Source organism: Notothenia coriiceps, unplaced genomic scaffold (assembly GCF_000735185.1).
Source record: "Notothenia coriiceps isolate Sejong01 unplaced genomic scaffold, NC01 NC01_scaffold00017855, whole genome shotgun sequence".
NCBI lineage: Eukaryota > Metazoa > Chordata > Actinopteri > Perciformes > Nototheniidae > Notothenia > Notothenia coriiceps.
The window spans coordinates 47,916-60,893 of NW_011350556.1; the positions used below are offsets into that span (position 1 = coordinate 47,916).

Here is a 12,978-nt window from a genome sequence, read left to right on the forward strand (position 1 = left end):
GTTATAATTTAATTTAATGTCGAATGAAGTACAGAAAATATAGAGAACAATCAAATGAAACGAGCTTTACCAAAAAGAAACAAAAACATGATTCCCTTAAACTATGATTATGTTATTAGTAGCTCTCACATATGAACAAAAGCTTACAAGGAAACTAATCAAATATTAAACTAATAGCTATGGAATCATCCTTCTGAGAGTAACAAAATAAAGATTTGGTCATTTGGAGAGCAGTGCCTCAGAAAATGACAAGAGGCTCTGCTGTGTTAACACATCAAACAGCAACAACTATACACAAAGTCACACACACTCATTCTATGCTCACACACACTTCACTCAAGACCCGCAAACCCTTAAGAATGCTCTCAACTAACCTTAAAAATAATTCATTAAAACTCAGCTATTGAATGAACTCCTCCAATGTCCATGTCAAATTTAAGGAAAGTTATTTCTTGGTACATGTGGTGAGTTGCAGATAGGCAACCTTTGCACCAAAAGACTACCAAGTTTGCTGACAAAAACAGTTTTTAATTAAATGTACATTGCTAGGTTGACCAAAAATGCTGAAGTGAGCCACCGTCTTAAATATGGAAAAAATGTAGAGGATCATAATGTTCGGTCTTGTAGATAATGATCATGTCCCCTTTTTATTCAAATAAAAAAAGATGATCCTGTACCTCTATCCATAAACTGTACACTATATGGTTTTCCTATCATTATCGCAATGTCAACAACAGAAGACTTTGATATCGAACTCAAGGATATTTCAATTTTTGTAGAAGAGTACCAGCACAAATCTGTGCTTGAACATGTAACTATTATAATTGTTTCTTGTGCCAATCGGTTCAATTCAGTGCAATTTGTTTAATAAAAGAATGTTAGAAATCATTTCTTATATATTATTTTCATTACACAAGCAATTTGTTGAATTTTAGCAGTATTCTGAAAGCAGCAGAAAGGCATAACTGATGACACATCTGTTTAATTCCCCTTGTTATATCTTTATTGCGATATTCAACAAAGTTACCACTTATCGCACATTTTCCCCATCTTGTGCAGCCAAGAGAGGAGGAACCTTTCATTAGTAGAAATCTAAATAAAACACTGACAAAGACTTTAATCAGACAGAGGCATCCAGAAAGTTACTGCTCATTATAATATTAAGAGCTGCACATTTTAGGGACCTTTGTTCTGGGCATGTTAAGGTTTCACTCATCAAAAAACTTTAATAAAACTGTTGGTGTTTATTGAACATGAAATGATTCTGAACTGCTACAAGACTGAGCAAAAAGAGGAAAGTCAAATGCAATTCATCCATAAGGCTCAAGAACAAGCATACACTCACTCTGCCCTCTGCTGGAGGACCAGAGTATGGATTCACTAAAATGAAGACTTTGTAAATGTTTGCACTGATTTTTGTCCTAAAGGGGGATATACTGTAGTTAATTCAAGAAACAGGAAAAGAGGGAGAACCTTTTCACCCACAGGTAAGTAATGACTATAGGCCAACAGTGAAGGTGGGTTAACACCTTCACTGCTCTTTAAGTCTCTCTGTATGACATCATTTCACACAAACAGTTGAGGGGCACCTGTGGGTGCTCTGCCCTCCATCAACATGTCACAGGCTGGGGGATGATGAGCAGTCGCCAGCTCGCCACAGACAGCAGAAGCAGCGAGAGAAACATGCAAGGTTCTCTTCAAGTACAGCAGTCCTTCTGTGGTTCAAACTCTCATAACGTCAGACATGCACCCTCACAGACACACACACACACTCAGTCACACACATTTGCACTCCTTCATTTTCCAAAACTGCCAAAGTTAGCGAAGGCATCCTGTTTGGGAGGAACCATGGCCAGGCTGATGGAGTGTGCTGCTCCTGGCACTCCCATGCCGCCCATCATCACTGGAGCGGCCATGCCCAGATTCATGCTCATGTTCATTCCCATCATGCCTTGGTTTACAGGAAGTCCTCCCATCCCCATGGTCCCTGTGGTCATAGAAGGGGGGAGACTCGATGACAAGATAGCAGGCATTCCCATGGCGTTGCCGGCCATCATAGGATTGGCTGGTGGTCTGATGGGGGTCACCTGAGGCGGGGAGCTGAGGTTCAGTCCTCCGAAGTTCTGGGACAACAGGTTGAGGGGAGGAACTCCTGCACATAAACACGAGCAGGGAGAAGTTAATACTAGGTTTTACCAGTAAGTGAGATAGTAAAACTGACAAACGGTCAAGTCACATTTATTTATCTTTTTTACATCTGCAGGCTGCACAAACAGAAGAGGAATCACAATTTGGAAGATGATACCTTGCTGCTGGATGATGTTGTTGAGTGTGGGCGGTGTCTTGGAGGGGTTGAGGCCTGCTGATAGGAAGTCCAGGCTGATGTTGACGGAGGGGTCCGACCAGGTAGAGCCTAACGATCCTGGACCTCCAACACCAACCTTCTGCTGATCAAAGGGCTGCTGAGAGCCTCCCAGGCTCTAAAATAAAAAAAGAAGCATATTGTGAAGAACTCAAAACTCAATGCAAGTAACAGTCATAAACTGGAACTTCATACTAGGGACAAACTGATATCTGCATGTCATTAGTATCAGCAGATAAAGGCATTCAAATTAAATATTGGAATTTGTCAGAAATGTATATTTCCTCAAATATGAAAGGCCAATAGGATGATGTGTATACGCACATGATGTGAACCATTGACAAAGAGAGTGCAAAGGTGAATGTGTGCATTAAAAATATCTATAGAGGTTTCTCAATACTCTAATCTCAATACTCTAATTTCCCCTCCTCGACTCCTATCCTCGAGACTTAGTGCCGCCCACAGGAGATGCGAGCGGAGGACTGAGGAGGAACCATCAGTGTCTCCTCGGTTAGAGCTCCTCCAGAGAGCCTCCTCGATGCTCGGTCCTCGTTGTGCATTTAGGGAAATGAGATGTCCTTCAACATGGCGCGCTGAAATCCATTTCCGGGTCACTACCGGAGGACCGAGGTGTCGAGGAGGGGAAATTAGAATATTGAGAAACCTCTTATATTTGCATCTGCCAGTGGGCCATTATAATGATATTGAGACTTGAGACTTCTGCATAGACAACATTTAAATATTTAATTATATTTGTGCCAAAGCATCATACATGTGTGCATCCCTACTTTAGATTTATTGAACATTTGAACTAGAAGCATTCTTCAAGGGTGCACTGACATCAATCTTTAAATACAGGGGTGCACATACATAACTGGTACGCAGTTACGCATGCGCGGCAAACATCTGAAATGCGTACCGTCACTTGTCTCACTAAGCGCATTTGCGTACCGGCGGACTTGTGACGCATTTCCAGAAGGCGCTTCGATCACTGGACGACAGAGCTAGTGTACAACGGAATTGTGCCACAACTTCCGGCGCGAGTTCCACGCGCGTGCTCCACTAGAGCCCACCCCTCCCGTCAACGTTCAATACTACACCCCCACCGACAAAACGCATCCTCCCCCCCTAATACATGTTTTTGTGATATAATGATTATAACCAGGGGTTGAGGGGCTGAACACAGAACTTTGCGTGGGCAGCCCTGAGTACCAAACATTGTCTCCTGGTACTCATTTGAATAACTCACTAAGAAAGTTATGTGCACCCCTGTTTATATAAGTTAGGAGTCCCTGTCCAGGAAGGGAACCGTACATACCTGTTGAGAGCGAGAAAGGGGCATTGTTGGCATAGCAACAGACGCCCCTGGTGTTGCACCTCCCAGAGAGAAAGTCATGCTCTGAGAGGCGCTCAGCGTTGTGTGTGGATTGGTTAGTTGATGGTTCACTCCCCCCATCAGATCAAAGAGCTCTGCAGAAGGTGGGACGGTGGCAGGTTTGGAGCAGGGGGCGGACTGGACGCTGCCGAACAGATCAGTGACGGGCTGGGAGGAACCGGAGGGGGAAGCTGGCTGATTGGCCCCAAAAGCATTCCAGTCTCCAAATTCCCCGTTTCCATTGGATGGGGCAGCAGCTGGCCACAGGAGATTAGAGACATGTTACGTTTTTATTATAATATTCATCTTGGGCTTTAACACAAACAGACTCTTTCACCTTGTCCTAAATGTACACCAATTTTCTAAAAAATCTTTTGGGCGTTGCCATAAACTAGCATCTAATAAAACTGTGACTGACATTAGGCTTTGTGGATTTGTTTTGTTTATCAGTTGAACTTAAGTCAGTTTAATTGTTTCTTTTGAACGCTCTTGTACAGTGATGGACACAGACTCTCTCCATATCCCTACACTCAATTTTCTGTACGAATAACTTTCCCCCTTGGTCCGGTCAAAAGGTACCAAACAAAAACATCTGATGGAGGGAAGACCAAGTTTACCTGTGGAGTTTGGGAGGCTGGCAGAGGCTGCAGGAGAAGAGAAGTCAGCAAATCCACCAATGAGGCCTGAACTGCCACCTGGATGGTCAGAAACATGCATTATTAAAAAAAAAAGAAAAAATCAAAGGACTAACAACTCACTGGTCCAATAAAGAGTGACAGGACTTGTACACCACCTTTTAAATGAATCAATTAGAAATGAATTGAATAGCAGGATTAAATGTAACGTTACATTTTAATATAACATTATAAGAATGGTATACACTTCACATATTGAGTCTAACACATTGAACTTTACAGTGCACTGGTATGTAGCTATTGTTTTGTATTTAAAGCAAAACAAAAAGGGTAGCATCACTACAGTACAGTGCAAGTTATTTGTTTTGCAGAGCAGCAAAAATAATCCAGGAAGAACCTGAAAGTTTGCACGTAGGATCAATTCAATTGTAGGAGTACCGGTGCTGATCCAAGTTTAAATCGGACAACACTAGGGTGCCAAACTATTGGAGCCCTTGAAAGATGGCAGCATTTTCCCAACTGAAAGGCTAAAAGTACACTGTACTGTGATGTTGTTCCCCTTTCCTGCTTTACAAACAAAATAATGACAACATTTCAGCATTTTATTTTTCTCTTGTCTATATTTGCATGTTTCATTTTGAGGTCATCCATAAGTGACGGAAAGTGATTAAGTTAAGTTTCTTTGTAATACTTAGATTAGTTTACAGAAAGCAGGCAATTAAGTTATCCTCTCAACTTTTTACAACACCTAGACCAAGATCCTGGCCCTTGTTTTTTATATCTTTGCATTCGTAAAAGTTTGTATTTACCTGTTGCAGTGCTCTGATTGGATAAAGGGTCAATCACTAGTAGGTCAGCTAGGCCGCCACTCGAAGACTGCCTGAGTGATGACTGAAGACAGAAACAGAGATTAGAAATGTACATTCAAAATATATCCCACATTTTTAAGTGTGAGAGAGTGTGTGTGTGTGCGTGTGCGTGTGCGTGTGTTTCACCTCTGGGCTCTTGTCTCCGGTGTAGTGCGCTGCAGCTCCCAGGTCCAGAGTCTTGTTGCTTGTTGCTCCGCTGCGTTTCCGCGTGGTCGTCGTCGTTGTTTCTGTTGCCTGTGTGATCTGAATGCTCTTCGTTGTGACAGTTTCCTCCTCGTCTTTGAACTCAAGGGTTTCCTGCCTACCGTTCCTCGATGCTCGATCCTCCTCGTTGTCACTATGGCAACCGGACATGAAGGACGAATGAGGAACAGCACTCAGGAGATTTTGTATTGATCGTTTTTTGTATGTCTGTGTGTGTTTGGTTATGTAAGGGTAGATATTTATTTTAGGTTTCTACCAGAACATGTTTAAATGCTTTAATGTATAAAAAAACACATCATTTCCCCCAGACTGTCTCTCTGAGTATACCAGTATCAATGCTTCATTTAGCAAGCTTCTCTTTAAACCCTTCTTTAGAAAAAGCACAGCCTGCTCTTATAGCCTTGGGAGATACAATTGAAGTGTAGCTGCGGGTAAAGAGACACAGATTGGGGCGGTATATTCTAATAGGCCTGAATGTGAAGGGCAGCCAAATTTGATTATATGTAGCCTAAATCAAATGACAGCGAGGCTATGACTATCTAAAGTGCGTTGTGACTAGGTGATATTGGTGATACAAACAGTGGGAGCATTTACCTGATTCTCTCCGGTGAGTCGTCTCGTTCCTTCTTCCTGAACTTGTTGATTGTGTCGTCTATGGTGCTGCCTATCTTGTCACTGATCTCTCCGAGCTTCTCGCTGAAGGGGAAAGCTCCTTTGCTCTTATCCCAGTCCTCATCCCACTTACTCCGATCCAACTCGTTAGCTGGAAGGAAGAACACATAAAAAAGGGGAGAGAATAAATCTGAGCTGTTTTACAGACATCCGTCAAGTCTTAATCAAGAACTATATCATTTAAATGTACACACAAAAGAAAATCCTGGCATTGTAGAAGTCGGAAGAAGTTTTTTAAATATTAAATCAGTGAATATTTTCTGGATCGACTTGTTGACTAATCTATTTACACTACAGAATAAATAATATCCGCAATACTTGCCAAAATAATGACGGTTTTAAAAGGTTTTAGTATATGGGCAGACAAGGCTTAACTATAATTGATAAATGATAGCGTTTTGTGTTTCACATCATTGAAGAAATCTCTATGTATAGACTTAATAACTTCACAAAATGTCTATAGTGTTTGCTTTACATGATATCCATTAGGGATGATATCGGCCGATACTCACTCTCTGCCGATCGATCGGTGCTCTCTAAAAATGCCGATCGCATGACGTGAAATGATGACGTAAAATACATGAGACTTTTCTCTGTGCGCGGCAAAACGAGCTCGCCAAAATGGCTTCACCGGTCTGGCAGTATTTTAAGGTGTCTGAAAATGACTATAAAATAGCGGTATGCAACGCTGGGACGGAGCGGTGAGCGGAGCAACACACACACTAAGAGTTAGACCTAACACACTTAGCTATTTTATCTACCTCTGGAACAAGCTGAACTAGTTATAAATATGTGTATTCTTCACTGTCGGTCACTCATTACTGGATCAGGCTGTCAGGAGAGAGAGAGAGGGGGAGAGAGGAAAAGAGAGCGCTTCTGCTCATTTCTCCCGTGTTATTATCCAAAGTGAATGTAAACTTGAATAATCTACTTCATTTGAATGTAATAATTATGTTGGTTGTTGTTTGTGGAAGCGCCAGTGAATGAGCATTAACTGAGTTTTAAACATCACTTTAAATGGAAGATCCCCATAGGCCCCGCCCACTCGATCGGCCGATACTGATTCCGGCGATCGGCCCAAAATTGGCGATCCCCCTAATATCCATCACTCAAAGCATGTATAGGGAAAGTTATTATAACCATTTTAATTCACATTTGTCATTCGCTGTCAGAAGGAGACGAGACGCACTGAATTACTTACAGTTCTTGATAATTCCGCCTACTCCTCCTCCTCCTGCTAATACTACAGCTCCTCCTCCTCCTCCCATACTGTCACAGGACACTCCGATGTATTTATCTTTGTTCTTCTTGGCTTTCTTCCTTTCCTCTCTCAGTCTGTCGTCGTCCTGGACAAACTCCACCATCTCCTTCACCTTCTGACGCACATTGATGCCCTGATCCTTACCGCTCTCATCTGGACAGACGCACAGAAAGAAATGCTGGTTAACTCATGATCGTGTTTTTTTTTTATAATGCAGGAATACCAACAATGACATGAACAGAATTCCGTCTTGTTGAACACACTGTGTGCATGCTCCCCGGAGAAAGAACTCTTTATACTTTGATCTTTCTAAGAGTGCTTATTGTGCAAACAAATTAACAGAAAAGTTAAGACGAATTTTCATTAAGAGACTCACCAATGAGGTGGTAGTTTTCTAAAGATCGCAGGTCGTAGATGTGTTCTCTGGCGCTGGTGACGACTCTTTCAGACCCATTCCTGATCAGATAGGCCAACAGTAGTAAAGCCTGTGTGCAGAGAGAGGAAAGGGATAGTAAGAGATGGACTGAAAGACGTGACAAGAGAGTTCCCTTTGGGGAGGATTTAGGTTCAATTACTTTGGCAGAAATAATCTTTCCTTAAAAGAAAAAAATCTGTTCTGCTTTACTTAACTGTCCCTTCTTTAAACTAAACTTAAAAAACCCCAATCATTCAATCTCCCTTGGCAATTTCATAATTTATAATGTTTTCATTAAAGTATTTTGATTGTGTGGGAAGGAAACAAATTCAGTTATAATGCAACATTGCTCTAACATTTCACACGATACATACAGAAGAAAAACAGAGAATGAAAAACCCAGAATGACATGGATGAAATTAGATATGCAACACTGGAGCACATATGGGTTTGTGACTTCGTTAACAAAGAGGAACAGAGACTCGGCTTTGATGAATCCTGATACTACAATACAGAAATGAGCTGCACAGAACAACACCACAGTTACAGTGCAACACAGGCACATCTGGGGAACATCCAACGAACCACAGTGTAACGATACCTTGTACACTCGTCTCCAGTTCTTCTTGTTGTCCTTCAGCATCCTGGTCCACAGCATGTTCATCACCTCTGGGAACTGCTCATACATAAAGGTGGATCTAACACACACAAACACAAGACCACAAAAGTTAAAAGTGCTTTGAAAACCCAATGCATGTTAACCAAAACACAATCAGGTCAAGTAATCGGGGCCCGTAGTACAAAAACATCTTGACCTTCAGATACTGTCTTACCTGTGACAATTGTAGTAAGGGTTTAACCCACAATGCATTACGGATTAACAGTTCTTAATTCAATGCTCCTACCGTAACTTAAAATAGCAGTAACGCATTAAAAAGGAATCCTAAATTGCCCAAATCTAACGCAATGAAATATCAATAGGGTATATGTGTCCTATACATACTTGGCTATTTCTCCCATCAGTTGTCCGGAGGGTCCCCAGGGGTCGTCATTAGTTGCCTCTCTCACCTTGGACTCGATCTCGGAGTAGTTCATCACCACATTAGTGCTGTTGACACAAACATACATTTTCTTTCAAATGTGCTCCAACACATTTTGATATTAACATCACTATTCCAAACATGTAAAGGTGAAACCGTGTGGCTGTGCTTTCTTATCTTACTGTTAGTCAGTCTGCATTGCAAGTTATCAGCAAATGTTCTTGACGTCCTGATTCCCTCTTATGTCAGACAGACCCAAATACACACATTTGTATATCTACACACTTTTACACAACACAGATGTACTGCTACACATGAGAACGCCTCACTCATGCAGCACACACTAAAGCTGACAACACGTTCAAAAACAGGATTATAACAACAAACATATCTTTTATGCAGGTGTCGTACAGACAATGAAACCATGAAACACAAGGAGAATCTCAGCTGCCTGAATTATAAATGACAGCTTTCTAAAAGCCTGACCCCTGCACTTCAAAGGTGGACACACCAGCGTTGTGTGTAAGAAATGATTCAGCTTCACGGGGCACAAAAGGGAGATGAGACGGTGTGTGCATGAAAGAGAGGGGAGCAGGGGGCGTGTATCCATCTGTGTGTGTGTGTGTAAGACAGTGAGGTAAACAAAGCCAAACCTCGCCATAAGCAATGCCTGCTTCCTGCCCGCTTTGATTCTGTGTGCTCACCATCTGCTGTGTTTGTTTTCCTGTCTGTGTATCTCTTGATGTGCATTGCTTGCTTTACAGACAACCGAAAACCACAGCCAAAGCACTAAACATGTGAACCACACAGCTTTCACTCAATTTCCTATCATGTTATTTGTTCAGATCCTCTTCGCCTCTCCCAATCTCCTGATTCTATCTTCCTCTTTCCTTCCACAGCACCTTTCCTTGTCGTCTCTTTCTCCTATAAGCTCTGCCACTCTCCAAGCTGAAGGAAATAAGAGGCATCTGAACATCACGAGAGCTGCCTTTGACTGTGTTATTGTCGGTAGATAAGACAGACATAGACAGCGAGAGCTCCATAGTAGTGTGACTCTTCATCTGCAGGGAAAGCAAGGCTGCTGCTGCTGCTGCCAGCTCTATTGAGGTAGATCAATAATGGAGTGTATTCATCAGGCCCAGCCAGGCACAACCAATAGCTGATGGGAGCTGGTGTCTATTATTCCGTTTAAATCTCTGTTGAGCTCTCAGACTGTGCGACTTTACTGTTTATTCCCTCTTCTTATCTCCTTTCTTCTGTCTCTTGACGTATCTGTCCTTTATGCAAATCAACCGGTATTTTTCCCTTATCACATTTTGCTAAATAATTTGACAAATAAAGTGTGAAGCCAGCCAGAGAAAGTATAGGGTCTCAAATGTGGAAATGTGGAAAATAAAGCTATGATTTGGAAAAAGTAAAAAGAAAGAACTTAGGGACGACCTCCTCTTGGAAGCCTTGTTGGCCATACCAATGTTTTTATCATCATCATGGTCTGTATTTAAAGAGGTATACAGGGCAAAATGAATGTTAGAGTTCATCAAACTCTCTTCAATAAAAAGATTATTTTGGAATATATAATATCGCACTCTCCTTGCCACTGGGCAGTTTCTCTAAATAAAAGTGTTCAAGGTTTCAGTATTCAGATGAAATAACTACAGTCTGAGTGTTAATACAACACCCACACAGTATACCTTACCTTACACTGCATTTAACCTTATTTTCAGAATTGACAAAATGCAAGTGCACATTAACAAGTAGGGCTTACTTATTTGGGAAGGAAATTGTTATTAAAATTATTTTGACTGCAAATGTAACATGATTTACACTATTGGAGAGAATGCTCAGTGTTGCAGAATCATTCTCATTTCATTGATAAACATATTAAGTATATACTATGGGTCATATTTTACTCCCTTCAAGAAAAGCCTTAGAAACACCGCTCAATATAATGCAGTCCAGTTCAGCGGCACTGCGAACTGTAAATGTATATTTAAATGAACCCACTCTGAGAGTTTCAACCAAAGCCGATATTCAAATTATATTTCGATAACAGACGAGTATGCCACTCATAAAATGACCTAAGAAATTAAGACGGACATCAAAACTCTACCACCAAAATGAAAATTATTGGACAAACTGTAGGAAAAAAACCGAAATGATTAAGACGAGTAAGCAACTAATTATGAATTGCACCTAGATTTCACTCAGTAGCTGAATTAAGTATACATAGGACGTTTTTCTATTTTATGTTTTCTTTAATTATTTTACAGCTCTTGTTACTAGTTTCTTTACACATTCAGATTATTATTACAAATGAAATCTGCCTAAAGAGCACTTTTAACTCTCGAGGTATATGTTCATGCTAGTACAGTGGCACGTTATATTTTGAACACAGGTATTTTTAACTGAAGTTTGTTACTTTAACGTAAAATAACTGAAAATGTCTTCCAACGATGGTTAAACTCAAAAGGATTCAGATAACGTGCCTTTTCAAACAAACAGGAGGGTAGGCTGTTGTTGTCCCACCTCTTCTTCCTTCTCCTGGGTAACAGTATAATGACTATATCAATTATACTGCCCATTATACTTGAAACAAAAAATATCCCACAGACACACGTCACAATGAAGCATGTAGTCTAGCACTCAGAGAAATAATCAAAATATAGTAGTCTGCATCAACAACAGTAGCCAGTATGATCTGTATGGACGAGCTTTGTTGTCCTAACTGTCCGGGACCAGGGGTCATCGTGGGCTGCGTTGAGACATGGTTGCTCGCTTATTGCCAGGAAAAATACTATCCACAAACAATTATCTGGCGTATTAGCTTGCCATCCTTGATGCTTAGCTTCCCAATGAGGAAACAATGTTAGGTAAATGCATGGTTTAGGTAGCGGGCATCAGGGTGGGACAGGGCGTGATTCCGCAGCAGCACCAACACACAGAGACGACCTGGGCTTAGCAATACTAGCGAAAACAGCTAACTGGATAGCGTTCGTTGTGGTTTGGAACTAAATAAAGTCGGAGTTTTTAATTGTAATTTTCATGGCCCATATGAATAGGTGTAGAAAAAAATATGCAATGGGAGAAGATTTGGCAGCTAGCCAGCCAGAAGAGCTAACAGCTGAGGGGCTATCTCCGTGACGTATCCTGTCCCCTCAGCGATAAAAGCTGCTGATGCTGCCCGGCTAAAGCTGCTGATGCTGCCTGGGTAAAGCCGCCTAGCTAGCCGGTTAGCGTAGCAGCCACTTAGCGGTTGAGCCAGTAGCTCCACCTGCTCCTCCGTATTACTCACGCTTTGTCCACTAGCTCTCTGACTTTCCACATATTTAGCATCTCCGCACGGAACTGCGGGATTGCCGACTCGATGGTGTGTTGCCCCCGTGCCTCTTCGCCTCACAAGACAGAGGAGGTGTCCCGTTACCGACGACAATCCCCCCCCAGCTCCTTGATAAGCTCCGGTAGTACAACGGCCGCTGCGGTTAACGGTTCGGCCCCAGTTGCTACGGGAAACGTCGTTCTCTGCCTACGTCACTAAAGCGTCGATATGTTCCCTCGCTTATTAAATACAAATAGTGAAACGATGAATCTATTATTATCACAATTAAATAAAAACACGGTATGTTACTGCCAACATCTCGATTGTTTTGGTCCTCATGTTTAGTGATATACAGTAGGAGAAAGCATGGGAAATCATCAGTTATACATAGCCTACTGTGTCAATTCAAAGCAATGGCAATGTCAAAGCAAAATTGTGTTGGAAAATGTTTTATTGTATATTAATACATTTGGAATAGACGAATATAATATCCCATTAATTAATATTTACTTTTTTTCCCATTGACAGGAAGAAAGCCACTTTTTCTGCACTTTATTTATGCAGTTAAACCAGACAGCATCATCTTATCTAATGTTAAAAACATAAACTAGCAATTATAATTATAATTATTATATAATCATGCAAGTTATACACTTGTCAAATATTCTGTATCACTGCTGATTTGTGTCTAAAGGTTGGTCCGGACCTGAGGGGAGCCTTGCCCAAGTTTACACACATAAAATGTGTGTGTGTATAGAATAAAACTAAAAAGCAGACTTTTAATAACTGACCAAAAGATGTTTGTTTATTTAGAAGTGAAATGTTTTTG

At 41.3% G+C, this 12,978-nt stretch overlaps 1 protein-coding gene across 1 annotated transcript; it reads right to left on the minus strand.

The window, feature by feature from the left end:
- LOC104950628 (clathrin interactor 1-like) lies at positions 1-12,336 on the minus strand. Its single transcript, XM_010777170.1, has 12 exons — positions 12,126-12,336; positions 8,797-8,901; positions 8,395-8,491; positions 7,755-7,863; positions 7,319-7,531; positions 6,040-6,208; positions 5,368-5,578; positions 5,182-5,263; positions 4,355-4,432; positions 3,681-3,994; positions 2,306-2,480; positions 1-2,152 (listed from the first exon to the last, which is right to left on the minus strand). Exons 1-12 carry the CDS (start codon positions 12,164-12,166, stop codon positions 1,797-1,799), a joined length of 1,950 nt encoding a protein of 649 aa, XP_010775472.1. The 5' UTR covers positions 12,167-12,336; the 3' UTR covers positions 1-1,796.
- Between the last annotated feature and the right edge of the window lie 642 nt (positions 12,337-12,978).

Bases quoted from the DNA above. Each gene is read 5' to 3' on its own strand.
- LOC104950628 (XM_010777170.1), bottom strand. From the start codon at position 12,166: ATGCTAAATATGTGGAAAGTCAGAGAGCTAGTGGACAAAGC. The intron at 5,579-6,039 runs GTAAATGCTCCC...CGGTTGCCATAG, and splicing joins GACTCACCGGAGAGAATCAG to TGACAACGAGGAGGATCGAG. The intron at 2,481-3,680 runs GTATGTACGGTT...TTTTTATTTTAG, and splicing joins CCCTTTCTCGCTCTCAACAG to AGCCTGGGAGGCTCTCAGCA.